General features: G+C 40.5%; 1 protein-coding gene across 2 annotated transcripts in view; it reads right to left on the reverse strand.

The window, feature by feature from the left end:
* CACNA1A (calcium voltage-gated channel subunit alpha1 A) overlaps nucleotides 1-25,469 on the reverse strand; it is a 248,568-nt gene that overhangs the window by 60,214 nt on the left and 162,885 nt on the right. For both annotated transcript variants that reach the window (XM_051971665.1, XM_051971666.1), the window contains exons 20-25: nucleotides 25,017-25,432; nucleotides 24,017-24,149; nucleotides 22,987-23,116; nucleotides 11,116-11,175; nucleotides 9,010-9,116; nucleotides 987-1,086 (exon numbers count right to left, since the gene is read on the reverse strand). In XM_051971665.1, the coding sequence (XP_051827625.1) occupies nucleotides 987-1,086; nucleotides 9,010-9,116; nucleotides 11,116-11,175; nucleotides 22,987-23,116; nucleotides 24,017-24,149; nucleotides 25,017-25,432 (946 nt within the window). The remainder of the gene's footprint in view (nucleotides 1-986; nucleotides 1,087-9,009; nucleotides 9,117-11,115; nucleotides 11,176-22,986; nucleotides 23,117-24,016; nucleotides 24,150-25,016; nucleotides 25,433-25,469) is intronic.

Below are 25,469 nucleotides of genomic sequence, written 5' to 3' on the forward strand. Positions count from 1 at the left end.
CCAGGCTTTTTTGAAACCAACCTGCTCATCATTTCTTACAGAACAATAATATTCCATTATATTCATATATCACAACTTATTCAACTTTTCTCCAACTGATGGGCATCCACTAAATTTCCAGCTCTTTGCCACTACAAAAAGGGTTGCTACAAACATTTTTTGCACACATGAGTCCTTTCTCCTCTTTTATGATTTCTTTGGAATACAGATCCACTGCTGGATCAAAGCATATGTGCACAGTTTGATAGACCTTTGGACATAGCTCCAGATTGCTCTTCAGAATGGTTGGATCAGTTTACAACTCCATCACCACCAACAACTGTGGGAAACAACAGTGTCCCAGTATTCCGCATCCCCTCCAACATTCATCATTATCTTTTCCTGTCATCTTAGCCAATCTGAGAAGTGTGAAGTGGCACTTCAGAGTTGTCTCAATTTACATTTCTCTAATCAATAGTGATTTATAGAGCCCAGGGTTCTTATTATTGTATTTGCCTATCAGGAATTATTACTCCCACCATGTTGTTCAGTCATTTGTTCAGTCATGTCCGATTCTTCATGAGACCATTTGGGGTTCTCTTGGCAAAGATACTGGTATAGTTTTCCATTTCCTTCTCTGGCTCATTTTACAGATGAGGAAATTGAAGCCAACAGGGTTAAATCACTTGCCCAGAGTCACACAGCTAGTAGTAAGCTGGATTTGAGCTCACCAAGATGAGTTTTCCTTGACTCTAGGCCTGACATTACCTCCTTCACCACTTAGCTGTCCCTACTCCCACCACAGAACAAAGAAATGGAGGCATAGAGAATTCAAGGTCACACAGTCACGTACTGTTGTAAGGCTAGACGCCTAGCTCTTCTGCCTTCTGATTCAGAGCTGTCTATGCAAGATTGTGGTGAAAGTGTTCATGTTTTCAGTGATGCCCATGGGCCTTAGAGCATGGCTGTGCTCTACAGTGCTCCAAGTCCTCCAGCTCCCAACTCACCTTGAGTTTTGGCAGTCGTTTGATAGTTTTGAGAGGCCGCAGCACTCGGAGGACCCGAAGGGATTTAATCGTGTTGATATCCTTCCCTTTACTATTGCCACTGTAGGGAACAATTGAGGACAAGGGGGCAAGAGAGAGTAAAATTCAGAGTCAGCACAGGAGCCTTCAATTGGTTCTATGAAGCTCCCACCCTCAAAAAGTATGGTATGCTCAAAAATGTGGAAATTAAATGAACTTGACTTTCCCCAGCTTGGATGTGAAATGGGTTAGCTTCCCTTTTGGCCCTGTGCTCTGGAACATGTTGGAAGCTTGTTCCTTGTGGTTCTCAGCTCTGGGGCTTTTTGAAACATTGGCACTTACCAGAATGGGATCCATGAACCCTGTTAATATCCAGTGCCTGAGGCAGCTATGTGTGAAGACTCCTGCCTACACACACTGTCACAGAATCACAAAATCAAACTTCTGGGAAATGGAAGATTTCTCAGAGGTTATCTAGCCCATCCCATGCTTCAATGGCAATCCTTAATAAGTATTCATCCAGCTCTTACTTAAAATACCTTCAGTGGCAAAGAACCCATTGCATCCAGAGACAGCCCTTTTGATGGAATATAGCTTCTAGGGAAGACAGCAATAATTTTAAGGTCCCCTGAACTTAGGGTGTTTCTGTTGTAACAATCTGTCAATGATTTTAAATCTTCTGGCTTTGGAATCTGTGATTCTGAGGTCCTCTGATTTAAAAATGCTAGTCTGTCAATGATTGTAAAAGTCTTCTGGCCTAGGAATATAATAATATTTCTTCCCTTAAACTTTAGGGAAGATCTATTAGATATATTAGTGATCCTGAAACTCTCTAACGGTAGAATGCTATTGTTCTGCAATGTCTGTCAATGATTCTGAAGTCTTCTGGCTTTCCTCTTTGGGATAAAAAAAGAAGGGACCAAAGATGTAGATTACATATTTGCCTGTTTCCCATCCCCACTCACAAATAAAAGTATCTCAAGATCTTAAAAAGAACTACAGAGAGGTGGTAAATTGCTCTTTCAATCAAATGCTAAACCTTAAACAGCCTGAAGGTCCTCCTGGGGAAAAAACACACACACAAAAACAAAGATTGGGTTGGCTGGGGTGGGAGTCAAGGCTTCTGCTTGGCCTTGGTATTTTCCCTAATTGGGGTCACTGTCCTTACGGACTTTTCTCCTCTGGAGGACTAAAGGCGGCTGAAGATGCTGCCTAGAGCCAATCTAGCTCGCAACCGACAAGTCTAGATAATTCCAAATAAAATTTTCTAAGTCTATGGTGGGCGATGGCTCCTTTACTGCCTCTAGTAGCTGGGACTTTTAGTGACACAGACTTATTCCTTATTAGACAGCTCCTCATGAAAATTCTGGTCCAGGACCTTGGACAGCTGTTTAAAGGGCTGTTTCCACACAAAGACAGCTCTTTTATTATGACTTGGTTAGTAGGAGAAACTGAATAGGAGACAGAGTGAAAAAGAGCTCTTTTTTTTCCCTAGATACCTACTCAACCCTGGGCTTTCTTTCCTCTTTTCTGAGAAGGAAAACTGAAGGCTAAAAAAAAGTAAAGACACTTCCTAAGGAAGAGATTTCCTCTTTCCTAAAGGTAGGAGTGCCACCTGCCAATCCAGGTCCTTCCTCCAGAGCCTTGGAGCTATTGCTTATTTCCCAGTTACCATAAGTTTCCTGAGAGTCACAACCATCTATTTTTAAAATGCCTTAAGATTAACTTTAGCCCTTTTTTATCTGACATGCAACAAGCTTCCCTCATTCTACAGGGCAGAATTAAATCTCTGGGGTCATCTAATCCTGGTAGATTCGGAACTAACTTTACAATGCATCAATCTTTATCTTTCCAAGGGGCAGAAGTACCAACAGAATGAATGCCTTTCCCTGGAGTAGAGGTGATGATGGGGGTGGGGCATTGCCCTCTTATGTATGGAGGCTGAAGAATCTTCTTCAGATGAAATTTACCTACCTTCCTCATACTTCCTCTAAAGTAAATGAAGATACAATCTGGTAAGGACATAGTTTCCCTTATCTTTCTTCATCCATACTCTTGAAATTTGTATACTTTTGTTATTTCTTTCACTAGCCTCATCTCCATGTGGGCAATTGAGGCACACATCACAGAAAAATTCTTGAGTCAGTGGCTGAGCCAATAAAGGAGCCAGGAATCCTGGCTTTCAACCTAAATGTTTGATCCAAAGCCTCTTGTAAGCGTTTCTATGATGCTCCCTGGCATTTACATGTAGTGGAATGACATTGAGTCCCAGACCCTATGACTCAAAGTAACAGGTAGGCAACCACAAACATAGAAAAAGAGAAAACATAGAAATAAAAGGAGTGTATTAGAGTGAGAGTGAGAGAATGAGAGGAAGAAAAAGAGAGACAGAAAGAGAGACTTTACCGTGCAGTACTCCTGTTTCACGTGGCGGTGAGAGGGAGAGACAAGTAGAGGTGAGCGACCTCAAAAGAAAAAACACACAACACATGCCTAAACAAGACCTTTCTCCCTGCTCTGGCATGAGAGTTTCCTCTGGACTTCAGCTCTAACTTTGGAAGTAAGAAAATGCCTATACTTTTATTTTTAATTTTAGGGGTTGTTTTGGGTGCTAAGCATGCTTTCTGGCTTCAGTAACATAAGGAGATATCTGTTTGGCTAAGCAAAAGCAGAACTATAGTCTGAGAAATTTAGTCCTTTACCCTTTGCCAAGACATGTTCTGATTTCCCTGTTCTAATAGGCACTACTCCACAGCTGATATAACTTCCCCATGGGTAAAAATATCAGAAGGGTTCAAAGTTTCCAGGGCCACCTGGAGGGCTTTACTAAAAGCTGGAGCTGTTTGGCTGTTAGTAGGACACCATTCAGCTGAGGGCCTAGGCCATATATGGAAATCCCTCTTAGGTTGTTGCCCTAAGTGGAATGGATTTTTCTAGGGAGAAAAAAAGGATTATAGGATCATGGGGGTTAACTGATCCAAATCACACATTATATGGATAAAAAAACTGAGATCAGATAGGTTAAATGACTTTCTTGCCCAAGATCAAATAGATAGAGGAGTTAGTGCCTAGACATCAAATCCAGTTGCAGTACTCTTTAAGGGAGAATTAATTACTTAGGGCATGGCAAAGATGGCCCCAAACCAGATCAGGAAATAAAGTCAGCTACTAGAAAGGCTGGGGAAAAGGGCCATCTGTTAATGAGAGTTCTATTCAGTGGCTTTAACAAATAACTTGGAAGGTCTTGAGAATATGGTGATGAAACCAACTGTTTAACACAATGGGGAAAGACCAAAGACTCCTGGGAGCATTTTAATTTCATATCCTGGACCCATAAGGGGGAGTTAAATTTTTCTGGAGATCAATTTGAAATACCTTCCTCTCTTCCCCTGCCTAAATCCACCTATAAAAATGGATAACAGCTTATGCTCTTTTTCCATATCTCAGAAATTCTCTAAGTTAGCCAAACACTGGCTTCTGTTATAGGCAGCTGGAGAAGGACCTTTGAAGAGAAAGCAGAAGTTGGAAGCTGCCCAGGACAGGCTCTGAGCTGAGAGGTACCCAGCCTGGCCATGATTAGCATCATTGCCATTCTTGCTTCAATCAGAGGAGATGGGAGGACACCCAGCCTTCCCTGGGCCCTCCTTTCCATTGGCTAGAGCAAAAGATCCAGATGGCTCTTGGCAGTGGATGGGGACTGAGGCATAATAAAATTCCAGCTGTTGAGAAATGTCCATTGCCTGGCCCTAATGAAACTGCCTTGAGCCTATTACAATGTGATGGGGTAAATAACAGTGGGTATGACACAGTTAATGGTACACACAAGAGCAACATGTATACTCTAGGTGTTGGTGTTTGGAGAGGAAGAAGAAAGGGCAACAATGGAGAAAAACATTCTGCTGAAGTTGAGACCCACCCTAAGCCTTCAGCCCAGTCATGGATCTGGGTTTTTTAGCTGATTTATCTAGCTATGGATTTCCCTGGTATCCCAAATCTTTACATTCCATTTTCCTTTTTGTATAGCAATGGACTCTTGGGATTAGTTTCAGAGTCCTAAAGGGATAATATTTGATTTGGCTTCTGGTTTTACCTGCCTCTAGTAAAAAAGCTGGAGGCTCCTGAAGTGAGGAGATGGGCTGCTAACAGCTTTTGGTTTTGTTATCACCAATTTTTTTGGGGGGGTCTGTAAGTAAAAGGGTGCTTGAGATAGAAGAGTATAGCCGAATCAAAGGGTACAAAGTTGGAAGGCAAAAAAATAAAGGCACCTGATTTGAGAGAGACCCTGACTCTCCTTCAGTTTTCTCATTGGCAGCCAAGTGCCCTAAGAGAAACTTAAAAGGAAAGAGGAAAATCAGGGGATCTTGCTAGGAATGAGAAAGTTTAGAGTCAGGATAAAAGATTTGAAACATGCAACTAGCTAAAGAGTTTCCAGGGTCTTTCATTCTCTCAGGAGTTGAAAGGGAGAATGGGATTAAGGGTCTCCATTCCTATTCACTCTAGAACTCAGGGACAATGTCTGGTCTACTTACAACTCTAGACTGAACCTGAACCTGTCAGCACCATTCCAAAAAGCCTAACATTTCTAATGGAAATTGTCTCACATTCTCAGAGAAAGTAAAAGCTTTCTTTTTCCTCCCACCTAAGTTTCTTAGATTCCCATAGAAAATTGGATCAACTTAGAGAATTATAGGAGATAGAGATGATCTTAGAGATAATTTAGTCTGGACTTATTTTACATCTAAGGACACTGAGACGCAGAAATGTTAGAGTATTTGTCCAAGGTCACATAGGTATTAACACAGTAAGTCTTTAAACTCAGGTCCTTGCAAGAATACAGAATACTAAAAGGAACTCCCAGAATCCTTCCTATCTGTAAGCCTCTTCTTTCCTTTTTAAGATCACTAGCCTAATTGAGGATAGTAAGGGGAGGGAAGCTTTAGGATACCTCAAAACAAAAATCTAAAATTGGGTTTTGAGTTATGAGGTATAGCTCAAATTACAAAAAAAACTGTGTTCCTGAGAAACTGAGGGCAAATCTAATTTTTATAATTAATTTTATTTTAAATGTACTTAGGGAACTTGATATTTAGCAGATTCTTAAGGTAAATCCTTTGTAAAATGAAGAATCATCCCCTTAATTGCTCTTTTGTGTAAACCCACAAATAATCTGTAAACAGATTATTTAAAGTAAGGACTACCTGTACAGGATGAGTAGGAGTAAGATTGCCTCATATTTTTCTTCACTAACAACAGAATTCCAGAATGCTAGTGTCTAAAGAGACCTTAGAAGTCATCCAGCCCAACCCCTTCAGGGATAAATGGGGAAACTGAGGCTCAGAGAGTGGGCAAGAGAAGAGTCCAGGATCACATAGTAGTAAGTATTAGAGCTAAGATTTGGAACTGGGTCTTCTGACCATGCTTCCTCTATTTGCCCAAGCTCCCATAATCTGGGAATGGTCTTTTGACTTCCAGGCCAGTGTTGGTTGCAAAGCAATGAACTGTATTTAGATAGGATCTGGACTAGATGTATTCTGAGGTCCCCTGGATTCCCAAGCTAAGATTCTAGGATTCTGTACCATGAAAGAATGGAAGGTTGATCTTAGTAACATCTAAAGGCCTATTCCAGCTTGGAAACTCTATGATATGTGCTTAAGAGCTTACTGAACTCATGAAAAAAATCTACCACATTTACTTTTGTAAAGATTAATTAGGCATGGTTAGGGTAGATAGTCTGAGGTCCTTTAAATTAGGGGGAAAAAACCCCTCCCATTATTCATGGGTAAACCAAAAAGTCAATAGTTTCTATGACTTCCTAAAGGCCTCCCTGCAGTTACTCTCCAGGATGGGCAAGAGGTTCAAGAGAAAACCAGTAAAACAGTACACTGTGTGTACCACATTTAGTGCAAACATAGGGCCTTAGGACTTAGATATAACAACCTCAGAGATCATCTAGGCTGACCCTTCCATTTTATAGATAGTAAAGCTGAGGCTCAGAGAGAGTAGGTGCTGGTTTCCTTTGCATCTGTCCATTATATAGGTAAGAGATCTCTTGCCCACTGAAAGGAAACAGGGAAACATTTTTCAGGAAATGCTGATTCCTAGGCTGAAGATTTTCAGTGTTGGGAAAGGTTGAGAAAAGAAAATCTTGGTTAATTTGATGATGAAGTAAATACAAAAACAATTCTACTGAAGCCATACCCAACTAACATCCCCAGAATAATAGTCACCTGTATGGATCATGATGGAGTACTTAAGGGAACTGGATAATTGGCACAGAGCATGCAAAGGATTTGGGCTAAGTGCTTATGAATAATGGAAATGAATGGATGTATGAAGATGAACAACTCTTCAAGGAGGGAGACCCCTACTGGACAAGAAGCAGCCCTTTTCCTTCCACATAGGGATCCACAGATCACCACTTAATGATAGCCTGAAAAGTCAGAGAGATGCTTGGGCCTTTTTACTCATGAGGAATTCTGATTGGAACAAACTCATTCTCCAACCTGGATTCACTTTTTTTTAGCTGCCACACTAATTTATAGAGGATCTTTCTACCCCAGTCCTCATTAGAGCCAAACCCCCTAATTCAAAATGAGTACTGAGAGCCAGCTTCACATCAAAAGAAATGAGAGAAATAGAGAGAAAGAGAGAGAAAGAGAGAGAGAGAGAGAGAGAGAGAGAGAGAGAGAGAGAGAGAGAGAGAGAGAGAGAGAGAGAATATTGACTGAGGAAGACATAACCAGAAATACCAGGAGTCTGGATACTCAACTTTGGGCTTCATTAAGGAATCTTTCTTTTTCTTCTTTTTCTTTTTTAAAATATAATGGAGGCTAAATGACTTGCTCAGAATTATGCAGCTACTAAGTGTCTGAGGCCATATTTAAACTCAGGTCCTCCTGATTCCTGGGCTAGTGCTCTATCTAGTGTGTCAACACAGCTGCCCCAAGAATCTTTATTTTTTTGTCTGCTGAGCTCAGAGCAAATCAGAATTTTTGATTATTATTCACTCAATAAGCAGATGCATATTAATGTTTCAGATCCAGTCACATAAACTTGTCTCTGATATAGAAATAAAGGGTGGTTCATTTAAGGCCCCTATATAAGGTTGCATTGAAAACAGACCACCTTGCAAAATTTTAGGAACTCTTAGCCTCCAAACCAGGTACTGTTTTTCTTGAGTAGTGACTGACCTTGTTGATATGTCCATAATGGCCTGTGAGGGATTAAATACAAGGTGGGCAGGGAAAGAGAAGACTAAAGGCCATTATAACCTCAGAAACCTTTACTTCAGGGAACTGCCCATGAAGATGCTACTATGAGTGTCACAGAAATCAAACTTCAGGAAGTTCAGGAAATCAAAGTTCAGGAAGCCTGGCAAGAAGCCACCAAGACCTGCTCACTTCAGCCCAAAGATCTATGGTGTGGACTGTCCTGTGCTAGAAGAGTTTCCGCCACCTTGGAGGCTCAATGATTGCCCAGTACTCAGACATTCAAGGGCCATTTTGGAGTACCAAAATGAAGCACTGCCCTTGGGAGGAAACAGTGCTCTGGGAATGCAGGTAGAGGTCATGTTTACCTGGGAGAAATGCACCACATTTACCACTTAAGGGGCCTCTGGCCTCCAGGGTACTCATGCGCATTCTGCTCCCAATTGTTTCTTTGGGGCAACCCCAAAGAGACAGCTGCTCAGGGCTGAACCCGGAGGATGAGTGAGTGAAATGGTCTGGCAAGGCTAGCCTGAGACCAGCAACACAGCAACAGGCCTAAATGATGAGGTTAGACACTATTGCTGTATGAGGGAGACAGACAGGTCCTTTTTCCCCATGGCGGACATCATGCAAAAAGCCAATCCAAATCCGTCTTGGCTTCAGGGTGCATCCTCTATCCCCATTCCACCTGGCCCCATCACTACAGAGCACTCTTCCCCTGAGCCAGAGGAGAGAGCAGACCCAGGCAGGGAGGAGTGGGGAGGATAGGCAAGCAGGACGCTTGCTGGGAAACTTACGTGAAGGCAAATGCTACCAGAGCCCCACTGACCACAATAAAATCTAAGATGTTCCAGAGGTCCCGAAAGTATGCTCCTTGGTGGAGAACCAGCCCTAAGTCGATCATCTGTACAAAGAGAACAAGGCAGTGAGTGTCCTGTGATTTTATACACTCTCCCTGCTCGTGGTTGATAGGCAGGGCAATTGACTCTTGGGATGTGTCTCTGTCCATGTTAGCGATAGTATGTAGATGTATACACATGTGCTTAACTTTCTATCTATCTTTTTTAGTTTCTTTTTTTATTATAACTTTTTATTTACAAGATATATGCATGGATAATTTTTCAGCATTGACAATTAGAAAATCTTTTGTTCCAACTTTTCCCTTCCTTCCCCCACCCCTTTCCCCAGATGGCAGGTTGACTGATACATGTTAAATATGTTAAAGTTCTATCTGTCTTTTGAAGAATGAATACATTGGTGGAGGGGTAAAAGGCAGATGGAGTTATCTTGATGGACAGAGGGGAAATAAATATGGAGCCATTCAAAACTCCTCTTTCTGGGCCATGGCAAGTGAGAAATGAGAATGTCTCCTCTTGAATGCCTGGCAGGGAACAGTAGGATCCTGAGAAAGGAGAAGCAGCCAGAGGCCCCTGCTTGGATGTGAAGGAAAAGAAGAGGGTCGTTCTCAGTCCCTATGATCCTTCTGAGGGAACCTGTAGCCACTACCTTTGTATCCAGATATGTTCAGCACTCTCCATTATCCTGCCTGAGGGTATTGCTTCCATAACTGTTCTGGACTTGTACTTGAACCTACTTGTCCTCAGACTATGTACAGCCTAGAGCTATCTGACATTGGTCTTTTCTGCTAACCTTTCCCCCCTCCAGTTTGAATCTGCCCAAAGCAATTGCTGGCAAATCAGTTCTTTTCTACTCAGGCTCTTGCTCTATTGCCAGGCAACTTTCCTCTCCCCACCAAGATCCCTTTTTGCTCTAGAGCATTAGGGATAGGCTTAATTGTGCTTATCTTTCATTGAAAATCTTCTTACTTGGCCTCCACTTCTAAGATAAAGAAGGAAAAGATGAACTCTTATGCTTATTAAAGTTTAGGTCTGCCACTACTTCCTTCTGTCATTGAGTCAGTCAACAAGCATTTTATTTACTACTTATAATGCATCAGACATTGTACTAAGCATGGCATAATGCACTAAAGGCAAAAACACAGTTCCTGCCTCACAGTTAAATAGAGACAACATGCAAATCCTATGTATATACAAGAAATATACAGTATAAATAGGAGGTAGTCTCAGAAGGGGAGACTCTAGGACCAGGGGAGGGTGTAGGGAAAAGATCACAGGAAGGAAGAGATTTGAGCTGATCTGAAAGGAAGCCAGAGAAGCCAGGAGATTGAAGTGAAGAGGAAGCTCATTCTAGGCATAAGGAGATGGCCAGTGCAGAGACTCAAAGGGAGAGATGGAGTGTTTAACTAGAGGAACAGCAAAGAGGTTAATATTGTTGGATTGGGGAATTATGAAGTGTATGGAGGAGAATAATGTGTGAGAAAGCAGAAAAGGTAAGAAGGGGCAAGATTGTGAAAATCTTTTTAAACCAAACTGGATTTGGTGTATGATCCTGAAAGTCACAGGGAACCCCTGGAGGCATCTGGAAGCTTTGCCTAATACTCCTAGTCTTTAGCATCCAGTGCCTTCTTCCTTCTCAAAAGGTCTTATATTTACTTGTCTCTTTACTGTAACTTCCGGAAGAAAGTAAACTCAGAAGAGTGGGGAGGAGGCACAAAGGTTTTTTCCCCTTCTTTTTCCTTCCTTTCCCCTAGCCTTGCCTTCCCATCTTTGGATTCCAAGTGCCCAGCCTCGTGTCTTAAACGCAACAATTATAATAATAATAATAGCTTAGTACAAACAAACAAACAAAAAACAACATGGCATCCAAAAAGCCAAACTGCCTTCTGCAGTGCTCAGGCCACACTCTGCTTTTGTAGACCCTTACAGCCCTATCAGAGAGGCTGTCAGAGTCTCTGGGCTAGGGCCCTATTCCCACCTTCACCTTTTTGCTTTAGAATTCACACACTAGTTCTGGGCTCCTCTTTCTTGTCTCGCAGAACTCACCTTGATCACCATCTCAAAGGTAAAGACACCAGTAAAGACATAATCAAAATACCGCAGCACCTGGAAGAGAGAAGGCAAGGTTGAGTGCTATTCCCAGACACAAGCCTAAAGGGGAGATCATCCCAGAAGATTGTGCTGCAAACAGGTGGGGATTTGGTGACTTTAGTATCAGGATTGCTTGCCTGCAGAGCTCTAATCAAGAGCTTGAAGAGGAAAAACTAAAAAAGGCTTGAAGAAGAAAAACTAGCTTGTGTTTCCAACATCAGTTATAAATAAAATCCAAAAGGTAGAATCACATGTTCTAGATGTACAGATGCTGAACCAAACATTTAACTGGGCTTTGTTGCTCTAATGAAGACAAATCCTCTCCAAAGAGCAAATGCTTCCTCTGGAGCTTCTCTTCCCCTAGTCCTTATCTATGTAGATTCAGGTGCACTTAAGCCTTGATGGTTGGTCAGCTACTCAGGTGTTGAACTCTAACCATGCAGGGTAAGGAGAATGGAGCAATGGACCTAAGCAACTTACTGACCCATATGACCTTGGACAAGTCATTTAAATCCTGCTGGAGCTCATCTGTTAAATTGGGGAGAGAGGGGTTGGATTAGATAGCCTCCAAGGACTGTTCCTCAGTATCCTCTGCTGGGTTATTTTCCATCTCATGTCTCTTTATTATGGGTGCCGCTCAGGCACTCTGTCCTGTAGATAAGCCTTCAGTTATGTTGATGCTAATCTTTTCCCTTTGAAGAAGCCTTTCCTTCACTTGATCCCCTTTGTCTACCCTTTCCCAAGAGCTTGGATTTTTACTTAAACCAATTTATTTTTCATTTAAAATTTTATTATTATTTATGCTTTCCTATTCTCTTCCTTTTCTTTTCCAATTAATTTGTTTAAAAGCTTTTCCCTTAACTTCTGGTTTTTGTTAAATTTCTTTTACTACTGATTTTCCTAAAAGGCCTTTCTTTGCTTTATTTTTGTTATTTCTCTTTCCTTCCAATCAATTTTGAATTTTAGTTTTTGAATTATTAGCCCTACTTTTATCTGTTTCTTAATTATTCTGTCTATGTCACTCATGGGGTTAAGCAGCTTCCAAAGTGTCAGGTTAGTACAGTTAATCTCAATCATTAATCATCAAGTATCTAAAAAAAAAGTTTATGTAATTGTTCTTATAGATCTTGCTCTATTCTTCATTTTTTCCTGCTATGCCTTGAACTTAGAAATATTAATTCATGAGGAAATCCATAAGCAGTATTTCATGGTAAAAATTGCCTTGTGTCCCAATGGCCCAGTCCTATTCTATACCTTCAACATGATCAATCTTCTCAAAGACTATCTCATATCTCTATGTCATTTCTCTTCTCCTTCCCGCAATCTGGGCACCAGATTTTCCTAGAAACTCACAAATCCTTTCTCCTGGCAGGGTGCTGCTTATGAAGATATACTTTCTCAGATAGTATGGCTGCTTAATGCACAAACTCTTCCCAGATTAAATCCATCACAAGGTCCTGATCTTTCTTTATAGGTCCACATCTTATCCCATATGGGAATGCATTCCAGAAAAGACCCCTTCTCTCCACTGAGGTGAGACACCACCCCCATTCCAGTCCCTTCAACTCAATTTTTACCTTCTGCCTCCACCTTTAGTCTTCCACAGTATCCCCATCCCCTTGCCAAAAGACAAGAAGCTGTTAATACTTAAGAGTTGAAAGCTAGCATTTACAAATATATGTGTATATTTGTGTGTGTTTGTGTGCATGTGAGTGAATATATATGTGTATATATATTATAATAGTATTTATATATTGCTTTAAGATTAGAAAGTATTTTATAAATATTTCCTCATTTCATCCTTTTAACATCCTTTCAACAACATCCATTTCACCTTGGGAGGTGGGTGCTATTATTATTCCCATTTTACAGATGGAGAATCTGAGACAAAGAATTGTTAAGTGACTTGCCTAGCATCACATAGCTAGTAAGTGTCTGAAACTGGATTTAAACTCAGTTCTTCCTGCCTCTGGGTTCATCATTTTATCCCCTGTGCCATCTAGACACCTCTTCTTCTCTGTCTTCTCCTTCTCTTCTCCCCATTTATGCTACTTCCAACTCTGTGACTCTATCCTACAGAAGATGACCTCACAGCCACTAGTACTGACCCATCCATTCATCTCCTGTTTGAGCTGTAATAGGGAGCAATAAGTGCAGCTCTCATTGTATAACAGAAAGAGATATGACAAGAAAGACACTTGAAGAGAGCAATGAAACCTATTTGGGGGCAGGCATCCTAGCAAACTTGCCCCAGCATGAGCCCATTCCAGCACCCTGATCACCAGACACCCTTTCTCTTCCTCTAGTCCCCTGAAACAGGCTACTTGCAGAATGGAAGAAGGCTTCTGAAGGTAAGATGATAATAGATTCAATCTTCTGGCCCAAAGCCAGTTTGACTTCTGTATTTCCTTGCTACCATCTGTCTGGAACTCCTGAGGATACTAAGGGAGCTAGGAATGGTTTGCTGAGGTAATAAGAGCATGTGATCTTTAAAATCTGTGCACGCCATCAGATCTAAAGAAATCTAGGTTTAATAAAATTCTACCCATTAGGTGACTTCTATGATTCAGCTCAGCCAATCAACAAATCACTAAGTGAATACTATATACCCACCCCTCTGAGGGATACACAGATACAAAAATATGGTCCTGTACCTCAAGGAGTTCATAGTACAATCCAGGAGAGAAGAGTGATACATAGACCACACAATGAGAGCCTAAATACGTGACAGTGAATACAGTTGCCCTGGTACTTCAGAATAAGGGGAAGCTCAGCAGTAAGGGAGAAAACAAGACTTGTAGAGCAAGTTGGACTGAAATGGATGGAGAAGGGAAAGATGGGTAATCAGCACAAGCAAAGATTCAGAGGTAGAAATGAACATGTGAATGGGGGGGGGAAGGGCTATGGCCAGTTCATGGAGAGTAGGGACTAGCCCACACTTTTTTTTTTAATGTCATCCATAGTCCTGGCAATAATACCCTTATCATATTAAAATCCTAGATAACTGTCATATGAATGAATAAGTAATGGAAAATGAAGTGAGACTAGATTATAGAAAACTTTGAAGATCTGGTAGAATTTAGATTGAGGTGACCAATAATAAGAGCCCATTATAGTCTCTAGAGAAGGGAAATTAACTAATTAAATAGTTCATTCATCCATCCATCCATTCCTTCTCCATGTGTTTCTTCAGTATTCACAGTGCCATACACTACTGGGTAGTGAGACTAAAAAATGACAGTCTTTTATGAAGAATCTTGTATTCCACTGGGGGAGAGGAAAGCAATAACATGAATACAGATAAGTAAATCCAAAATATTGAACCTGGGTGCCTGAAAGGATTATAATAACTAGTATTTGTATAAAGCTTTAAAGTTTGCCAAGTACTTTACTTCTTCATTTTATATCCTTACAACAATCCTAGGAGGTAGGTGTATTATTATTCCCATTTTTCACAGGTGAGGAAACTGAAGTTAACAGAAATTAAATGACTTGCATACAGTTACAAACCTTTTAAAGAGCTCTGAACTTTAGTCTTAAAGACTCTAATGACAGCATTCTGTCCATTGCACACCAACTATGATGATACCTACCCTCTATAGAAATAGGGACAATGGGAAGAAGGAAGGGTTTCTGAAAAAAGATAATTAGTTTTGGACACACAAAGCTTAAGATTCTTATAGGACATTCAGTTAGAAATATTGGTGATTTGGGGCTAGAGTTTAGGAAAGTAATTAGGACTGAATAGAGGTCATAGGGAATGGACTGGATGTATGGATATATTCTAAGGGGCATTCCCATTGGATCTTCCCTTTCTTTTAAGACAAACTAATGACAGTGCTCAATCAGAATGTGCCAGTACCTATGACAGAAGTCTGAAAGTTGCCATATTGAGATAATGGAAACCAGGGGAATTGCTAAGACCCACACAGAGATAAGGCCTAAAGAAAGAAGAGAAGACTTTGAGCAGAGTCTCAAGAAATACAAAACAATTAAGAATAAGGACACAGATGAAAATGCAACAAAGAAGACTGAAGAAAAGCCAGATGGGCGGGAGAAAAACCAGGAGTGAGCAATATCATAAGAATTCAGGGAGAAAAGAGTATTCTGGAGGAAGTGGTCTCCAGAATCCAATGTTGTCAAGTGGTCAAAAAAGATGAAACTAAAAAGAGGCCAGTAATTCTGGCAATTAAGAGAACATTTGTCACTTTAGATTTAGCAGTTTCACTTGAGGGATGAGGTCAGAAGGCAGAATGCAAGGGGCTGAAAAGAGATGAGATAATGAAAGCTTTAATTTCTTTAGCAGATAATCAGTGTACCAGAAATATTATAGATGGAATGGAGGAGGAAGAGGCTGGATGGCTTTTACAGGATTCAAATGAATGTAGGGGTAGTTTTTCCACTGCTGCAAGGATCTAAAATCTTGCATTATACTCCTATCTTCTCCTGCAAGCTCTAGGCAGCTGCTCATTGGAGCAAGGCAGGCAATTACTGGACAGGTGGTCTGGTGAATGCTTTGGGATCAGAAGGGCCAAAATCTGTCTCCATCAAAATCCAGATCTGATTTCTCCCTGCCTCCTGAATAGAAACATCCTCATAAATAGATAAATGTCTTCTTTAAATTTATCCCCAAGTCATATTGTGGATTATTGTCCAATTATTTTAGACCATTTATAACCCCATTTGAGGGCTTTCTTGGCAAAAATAGTGGAGTAGTTAGCCATTTCCTTCTCTAGCTTATTTTACAGATGAAGCAACTGAGTCAAACAGGGTTTTAAGTTTGTCAAGATACTATTAGGAGACACTCTGTAAGCATGCTGTGCTCTGAGCTTGGCACACCACAATCCTCTGAGCTCACCTTCTGGAACGATGGTTCCTGAGCTTAGGCAAGAACCAACAGGCAGAGATGAAGCCCTGCCATGAGCGGATTGTTTGTCACTGGACAAGTTGCTGTTGCGCTTCACTACTGTTGCTATAACACACTGTTTGACTTTTTGTCTAGCCACAAATATATAAATCAAGATTCGGTCTCACTGCCTCATCTCCGTCCCACCCCAAGCACGAGTCCTTGCTTACATACCATTTCTCTCACTTTTAAATTAAACTTGTCCTCCTGTATTTCCTATTTTCCCATCTCTAGCATGTTCTTTTAGCTCCAGTCATCTACAGGCTAGAGGCTGATTTGATCTGGTTGACATTAAATGGTGTCAGAAGTGGAGCTGGACATAGAACTGGGCCATTGGACTCTCTGGTACCAGTAGGAATGGATTAGCCACCACTGATAGCCTATTTTTTGAAAAGTCGCCCTTTACCCCCTAGCAGACAAGTCAAGCTTGTCATTCTTTATCAAGAAAACTCTAGGACCCTTCTGGTGACCCAGTTTTCTCAGGTTACTCTAGTAAGAATATATCCTTTCTTAAACTGTACACCTCAGTTAACTGGCTTCTCTGCACACTTCTGCTTTTTTAAAACTGCATTCCTCTGTAAACTTGTAACCATGTGCTTTTCTTGTTTCTTAAAACTATAGCCCTTGGTAACTATGTGTCTCTATAAAATTAGAATTGTAATTATTCTTGTTTTTAGAGTCATTTGTGTCTGTTTGTATCTGTCTTCTTATTTGTATTTTTGTAAAATGTCTGTGTAGATACTGTTACCTTGAAAGATTTAAAATGTAGCCAAGTCAAAAAACTTCTAAGGCTGTAGCCAGAGTTTAGAACACAGGGTAAGGAAGATTAATGAACTTTCATACTTGAAGCAATTGTTCCAGTAAGCGGGAATAACTCCAACTTTAGGTTTTCCATGGGAGATTAGGTTATGTGAAAAAAAAAAGTCAGATCATCAAAGTTTGGAGAATTGCTAAAAACATCTTAGCATATTTTTGAGTTTTGAAGATTAATCATTTTAAAATTGCAGAGGAGAAATTGGGATTTGGGGTAATTCCAGGAACTCATTCCCATCTAAAATAACTTAGTAAGTTTTTGAGTACCATTCTGCAGAATTTGTTTTAAAGAAAAATAAAGATTAAATTTTATAAAAGTTAGCTTCATTATTCTAGGGCAATGAAGAAAGGCAGTTAGTTTGGAAGAAATCCAGAGTGAAAAAAGGAAAAAAAAGGTAAAAGGTTTGCACCTTATAGTCACCTCTTCTTAACTCTTCCTGAATCAACTCAAATCAGGTTCCCCAAACAAGATGTAGAAACAAAAATACTGGGAAAATGTGGGGGAAATTGAATTACATTCTAGTTGTAGAAATGTATTAACTGTGCAATCCTAGGCAATTTATCTTATCTCTGTTTGCCCTAGTTTCCTGAGAAAAATAATAATGGTATCCATTTTTTTGTTATGAAATCAAAATAATATAATAATTGCAAAGTGTTTAACACAGTCAGTGGCAAATGCTAAACAGTACATTATTTCTTTAATTGAATGTAATTGTTCTATACCTGAGAACTCTAAAGTGGTTTTAAATATCAGAGGTAATAAGATTAATGCTTTTTATATGGGATAATTTGGAAATACAATCGATGTCATCTGAAGTTATGTTTCATATTTTAAATACATGATATTGTTTGTTATTACTATATTTCTAAATGCTCTTATATTGTGAAATTTGAGAGATCATTGTAACAGAAATGCTGTTAGACAAAACGACTTTTTTAATCTGGATGCTATTACACATTAATTGGGCTTTTAAACAAATATGGTAAAAATAGATATTTGAAAACAACTATTTGACAAGATTCATTTTGTTATAAAGCAAACAATAATGATATTTGATGGTGAGTTTTATTTGAAAATCTTGACCATTATTGGCTAAAAATGTAGCTTTAACATATTAATGTTGAACCAACTTTTAAGTATCTGCTGTATGTCTGAAGTCCCAGAATATTGGGTAGTTTTAATTTATAAGTAAAAGATAAATGAAATGTTAACTATTAGGAAAACATCAGGAGAGATATTCAAGCCCTAAGTTGTGGTTGGTGAAGTTTATTTAAGATAAAAATTATTAGTCTTGTAATTTACTATTGTTTTGAGTTTTGACTACAGGGACAATTGTTTGAATTGTCATGAAGCCAATAATAGAAAATTGCATGTGCTGCAGTCTGGGAACTGCTAATGGTGAATGCCTTTGTATGGAAAATGTTTTGGATATGACCTTGGCATGGCCTAGATAGGGTCCTCATGACTTTATTTCCCCATTGTGCTATTTTTTTTTCTAAAAAGAAAATTTCACCACCTGGCTTATATTGAGATTTGATTTTAACACCCTGTGATTATATGATTGACTGACAGATATGACCCATGTTTGGAATCAAATAGAACTAAGGGAGTATCTTCCCTACCCCATTCGATATATGACATTGCTATAACTAGCCCTCCTTTTTCTTTTATAGCAAATTTTTATAATCAAAAAGTTTTGTAAATACAATACTAAATCTATTAAGCAATAGATTTATAACTAGAATAATTCTGAGTTACTATCATAAGATTCAAGTACAAACATTTTACAATTTTAACTTATATTTGTGGTCAAATTATAATACAGGAATGACATCCCCCTAAAGGGGAACTGAGTAAGCAAAGTAATAAAACAAAGATGTAATGTAAAAGTGTCTTATAGAAATGGAATAGTAAAATTTGAGAAAGCAACAGGATTATATGATTGGCTTCCAAATTTATCATGGAAATTCAGGCTTGAGTATGTTTTAATGATAAGTTCCCAAAGCTGGATATAAAGATTTTACACATAAATTGTATTGATAATGGTAAAGAAAGTGAAATTAGTTTTTAAAGTATTTGTCTTATAATTTTAAAAGGCAGAAGAGTTCATTTTTATAATTGGTCTTTCATAAAAAAATTTTTGGACTCAGTTAACTAAGTCTAAGTGGTTGAGGTAAAATTTGAACTCAGGTCTCCTAAATTTAGGGCCAGTACTCTATATACTATATCATTTAATAAGCCTCTCTCAGAGATTTTTTAAAAGATTTTTACATCAGGTACAGGATTTAGGTAAGGATAAATACAGTAAATAGTTGTAAACTGAAATTCTCTGAAGTTTCAAAATTGAACCAAATTTAAGTGACTGTACTAAATTAGAGTAAGTCAGAATTACCTCAGAACTTCTAGATTTGGAACCAGAGAAGTAGAGCCCCTTTTCGAGCTATCCTAAACAATACTGTCCAAGAAAAGATATCTAGGGATCAGATAATACTCAAAATGTGCTGGCTAAATGGATATTGGGAAGGGGTTACTAGGAGATAAAGAGACTTGCTGGTAACTATTGTATTGTTTTGTCTTTTGTTTCAAGAAGTTTATGTTTAAATTTTCTTGGTTAAATTACTGACATGTAAATCTCCCTTCTCAGAACTAGTCCATTATGAGACCTGTAAGTAATCTGATCTGTACCTGACTTAATGTAATTATGGAAATTATGAGAAAACTTTATTGCATTGTTTAAAGCTAGCCCTGCATGGCTAAATCATGCAGAGACTAGGCCATCTCTAAGTGCTGTTTAAGAGATCCTTAATCAAGGATCTATGTTATACTTATTAGAAACTCAGATCCAAAGATTGATACAAGTTTTCTCACAATTATCATCCATATACCTTTTAAGGGCCTCTATCAAGCCCTTCTGACTACTCCCACAGTTGTCAAACTTGTGGATATGTACTCCAGGATGTATATTCCCACCCCTCAATGGATGACAGAACCCTTCAGGTTCCTCAGAATTTGTCTATTATGGATCCAGAAACAGTCAATACCCAGATGAGACAGATGTCCCAAGATTCTATCTGAGGGTTAAGTATACTGTCCTATTTTTTTCCTCTCTTTTTTTGTTATGTGCTCAACCATCAATGTCTTGTTTCAACTGTTTATTGGCACTTTCCCCCTCTATATTCTTGGCCCGCCCCTCTTTTCTGTATGCAAGTAAACAATCCCTAGCAATGATATCCAGGACACACTTCCTGGATAGGTCCACTCAAGGAACTAATCCCCTGGGCAATATCTCATTCTGGCCCAAATGGTCTTTCATGGCATCTTGGCTTATACTTGCCTCTTTATTGGCTAGAAGGACAGGGGTTCTTTCAAAGGGGGAAATGGCAAGACATTATTGGGAAACACCCTGTTTTCCAGAGCTAAGGTCCAGCAAGCAAGCTGTGCTCTGAGCGTGACATACCAACAATTCTTTGTGCTCACCCTCTGGACAAATTCTGCTGACACAAAATCACAGAACTGATGGTTTCTGAGCTCAGGCACCATCAAGAAGCCCAGACACGAAGCCCTGCTATGAATGAACTTTTTGTCACTTGACAACCTTGCCTCACTGCTACTCTTGTGCCTCATTCATTTTGCTATTGCTACACTACATCTTTTGACTCTTTGTCTAGCCACAAGTACATAAATCAAGGTTCAGTCTCACTCCCTCAGGTCCTCCCACTAGGGGCAGGGCACCGGTACATATGTTCTTGCTTGCAGGCCCTTTCCATTCCAGTTTGAAATTACTCTTTGACTCTGGCCTCTTCTATCTCCAGCCTACTCTGTTCATTTCCAGTGCAGCAACTACACTGAACTAATCCAGGGTCACACAACTTAAATACCTGAGGCTAAATCTGAACTCATGAAGATACTTTCCTGATTCCAAGCCTAGAGCTCTACATAGCTGCTTATATTAAGGTTCAGAAGGGGCCTATAAGTGAACAGCTCACCCAGCTTTCCTATAGTACCCTTGATGAATAGTCAACTGGACTGTGCTTGAATATTTCCATTAGCAGGGAATTCTCTATTTCATAATGTAACTATTATTGGCCAATGCTGATTGCTGGGAATTTTTTCCTAAACTGAAACAAAATCTGAATCCCCTTCTTCCTCCACTACCTTCCCAGTGTTCTTAGATCTGTCACTTAAGGCCAAACCGAACAATATAAAATTCCTTTCAGGCCTTTCCCATATTTGAAGATCATCATCATGTACCCTTTAAATTTTTTCTTCCTTAAACAAAAACACTCCAGTTTACAGAATGAAAGACCCTTAGAACTAATCCAATCCTCTAATTTTACAAATCTGGAAACTAAGACCAAAGGCTTGTCCAAGATCATATGGCAAATGAATATTGGACCACAATGACTTTAAATTTATTGTTCTTTCCCCTAGCCCACATCACCTCCTGAACCATTCCTTCGGCTATTTTTCATGTGATATGTTCCCCCATTCCATCTTGGTCATCATTTAGGTCCAAGATAAGTTCTATTATTGTGACCCACTCCTTCTTAGCTTTAACCCCCCAGAGGCTGGTTGTGGAAATGAGGAGACAGAAAAAATAGAAGATGCACCAGCTTGAGTTGTGCAAGACATTTTAGCACAGCCCTGATTTCTGGCTCCTTTGGGGAGTTGTGTTCTAATTATTTCTGTCAATCTCCCCCATGAGGTCCCAGCAGGCTCCATCTAGCCCTGGAGTAGAAGAAAGAAAATGCAAGGTAAGCTGCAGAGGGTGATTGTGCCAACCTCTGATTTATGGGACTTGCCATGGCCTCGCTCCTAACCTACTTAAGAAGAACTGCCTGTTTTCATAAAAGAAAAAGGAAACCTAGCTTTGTCTCTGGAAAGAGAAGGCATTAGAGCAATAGGGGCAGGAGTTATTACCATACTGACCTTTGGTGGGCCCCAGTACTCAGTCCCAAAGAAGCTTTCTTTTGCCAAAGTTTTGAGCCACTTTTAGTGCTTATTTCTGGGTTAAATAGTCATCTCCCCAGAGGCCATAAATTCTAAATGTAAAGGCTGCAAGAATCTACACTTGGGGAACAGCTAGATGGCACAGCGGATAGAGCACTGGCCCCGGAGTCAGGAGGATCTGAGTTAAATCTGGACTCAGATCTCCTGAGCAAATCACCTAACCCCAGTTGCCTCAGGGGAAAAAAATAGAATCTGACCGTGGGTACAACTCATGAATAGAAGTAACTTTCAAGAGCCTCTTGGTTATGGTTCCTAATATGGACTGCAAAGTATGATGGCAAAGTCCATACAAGCTTTGATTTAGTTTCTCTCAGTTAACAGCTGCCCCTATATTCAGGAGCACTTCACTGTCTGATTACTGAGGGCAGAGTACAAACTTAAGACAGTGATCCTTGTATATCAAAACTCTACTGGAGAAGTTCTCAAGGAAATAAAAGACCTTCTAGACTGGAAGAGCCACAGGATCTGCCTTAGAACCAGAGCCAGAAAGGGTCTAAAGGAGCCATCCAAATTCAAATCCTGCTTGATCAATCCTTACAGCATCCTCACACAAGTAGTCATCCAGTCTCAGCATGCACACCCCCAAATACAGGGATCTCACTGACTCTTCATAATTCAGGAGCTGTGATCTATATTCTCCTTGTATTTTAATGCAAGTTAGTTCTCCAAATTCTTACCCCAAAGCTTATGACCACAAACAGATAATTCCCAGTTGGGTATTTCTGTAGTGTGTCTAGTGATTCCTATTTAGGTGAGAGGGGTGAACAGCCCAGCAGGAATTCACAGATACCCTGCAAGGCCATTAACTATAGGCCTGTTCCTTGGTAACTTCCATTATGTGAAAAGTACCAACTGGGTATGCAGGCCCTCATGGCACTCTGGGGGGTCTTGAAGCTGGGCTTTCCAGAGGCAAAGGATTTGGTGTAAAAACCCTCAGGAGACTCTGAAAGATAATGAGTTTTCTGCCAGGACCTGGACATTCTGAGCTAAATTTGTGTTCCAAAGAGACCAATGCTAATTTGGAAAACTGGCACATTGAAGGAGAATGTTAGGTGATGGAGAAAGGAGTGAGAGGGGGGCATAGGGAGCTGCTCACATTGTTCCTGGGGGCATTGGGCTGCACAGGGTCTTCAGCTGCCAGGGCGATACTGCTCATGGCGATCACCATCAGAATGCACATCTCAAAATATCGAAGGTTCAAAATATAGTGGCACAACCGGCGTAAGCTGGGAGAGAAAGAGAGATGATATGGATCACACAGAGGGAAGCACATGCTTTGTGACCTCAGAACTCACACCACTGCTAAAAATTAGAGATGGTCAGTCATCCCCCACTTATAGGATGAATCTTCCCCTATAGGCTCTCAGGAACCCTCCCTCCCTCAGCACATCAAATAAAATCAATTAGCTGGTATCTCTGTGACAATCCTTGCCACAGAGGCAGAAGACTCAGAGGAAGACTCCTCCAGGCTGAAGAAAGAGATCAAACCAACCTTTTGGAACCACAACCCTTGGTCACCTCCATAACAGCTGTTGGGAAACATAGCTCTGGTTTCCATAGCCCTCCGATCTCACCTGTCTCTTCCCTCTCCCCCTATCTCTGGGGATATCAGGTTCTCAGTCTAAGAAACACTGCTCTGGCCTGACCTGCTAAGGGAACTTTTTGTCCCCAAATTCACAACTTTGTTCAAAATCCATCTCTATCAGGAAGTATGCCCTGCCGGGAAAGCTCAGAACACTGACAAGCAATAATGTCAGAACTCAAAATGGAAAGGTTTACAGGCTGTCTAGTCTGACCCCTTCATTTTTAAGATGGAAAAAAAAATCCCTACTCAGTCATTAATTATAAAAGTGCTAGGTGGCAGAACTGAAATTTGAATATAATTCTTCTGCCACCAAATTCATGTTCTTTTCACTAAACCAAAAGTAGCCCCTCACCACACCACCCTCTCAGAATTAAACCTCTTCCCTGGCTATCATTGAATGGCAATCTATCTCTATCTTGTCTTTGATGCACTGGGACCTCTCCTACAGAGAACTAGCCAGCCATCCTGGTTATCAAGAGCCCAGAGCAGTAGAAGCTTTGATCCAATCCCACTAAAGCCACATACTTGAGGCCATACTCACGGGTTTGTGGTGGACAGAATGAACATGGAACTGTAGGGAGGCATAGGCTTGGGACCATCTTCTCCTGAATCATCCTCTTCTTTCTTCTCTTCCTCCTTTTTTGGCAGTGGGTCTGGGTTGGCATTTTTGTTTACTATTGAGACAGATCACCAAAAAGCCTCTCACTATTTTTCTCCCAAGATCTCCAGCTTTAGGTCAGCTCTCCAGAGGAAGCAGGACATCTGTGCTATTTGTTTGCTTATAGGCAGTAAAAATAAGTATTTAGGGGTATTCAGGGCAGTGTCTGGCAGTGGCCAGGCTACCTGCCCATCTCTGTGCACTCCTAAGCTACCATAGGCTATGATGACTTTAGGATTGAGTGCTGGAAGCAACATTAGAGATGACCTAAGTCAACTTTGTTTTACATCTAAGGTATCTGAAAGCCAGTGAGAGTACATAGTTTGCCCATTGTCATGCAGAGTTGAGTCAAACCCAGGTTTTCCAGTTCCCAATTCAGTTCCATCCCTACTGCACCATCCTGACTGGTATGGATAATGCAATTTGGAAACTCATCATGACTAAGCACAACTTCTGTATCTGGTAGGGTGGTGAGTGCACCTTGAGAAAGGATAGAGAAGGATAACCTTTCTCTAACCTAAGCAAGATGGTGTTTCATCATCATCTAGTTTAATTCCAAGGGGTTTATAGAAATTAAAGCCTGATTTCATTTGGGATTTTCTTTTTGGATAGAGTTTAAAATATTGTAAATTTCTAAAAATGCTCCCATTCCTTCTGACATTATTGGGTTTTACCTTCTCTACATTAAAAATGGACAATGGGGCAGGGAGTAAGGCACAATACAGTAAGATATAAAAGTGGTAGTGGCTGTTGGGGGCTCATGACCAGGGAATGAGTAACAGAATCAGAAAAAGAAAGAATGGGTTCTGCTTCCCAGTTCTACCCAGCGGGTTCTTGGTGCTAGAGCACTACCCTTAGTAGGGAGATGGAAAGAGAGACTTACCTTGGACAACAGTGTTGTTGACAGGTTGGGGAAAGGCGGGGGGGATATCCACCGCCGTGTGCTCAGGCTTCTTGGCAGTCTTGGCTGGGTTGTTCTGAGTGCTGGGGTTGGTGACTATAAGGCTGTTCTCTGGGTTTTTGGGGGGCCCAGGGTTGGATGGGTTTCCAGCTGGCTGATTGGATGGGGGCCGCATGGGTGGGGAATTGGTGTGGTTACCCATCTGGGCTGGGTTCTGGGGGTGGAGAGCATGGATAGTATTGTGAGGATTGGTGGATTCCGTGGTAGCCAACTTATTGTTCTTAATATTATCGATGTCTTCTGCCAGTGGAGGTTCCTGACGCCCCATATCCTGCTGGATTGGCCTAGTGGTAGACAGGTTTGGGCCAGACACAGGGACCCCAGAACCTTGGTTCTCTCTGAGGCAGGCAGTCCAGAGGGGAAAAAACAAACAAA

The sequence above is a fragment of the Antechinus flavipes genome, chromosome 1 (assembly GCF_016432865.1).
Source record: "Antechinus flavipes isolate AdamAnt ecotype Samford, QLD, Australia chromosome 1, AdamAnt_v2, whole genome shotgun sequence".
NCBI lineage: Eukaryota > Metazoa > Chordata > Mammalia > Dasyuromorphia > Dasyuridae > Antechinus > Antechinus flavipes.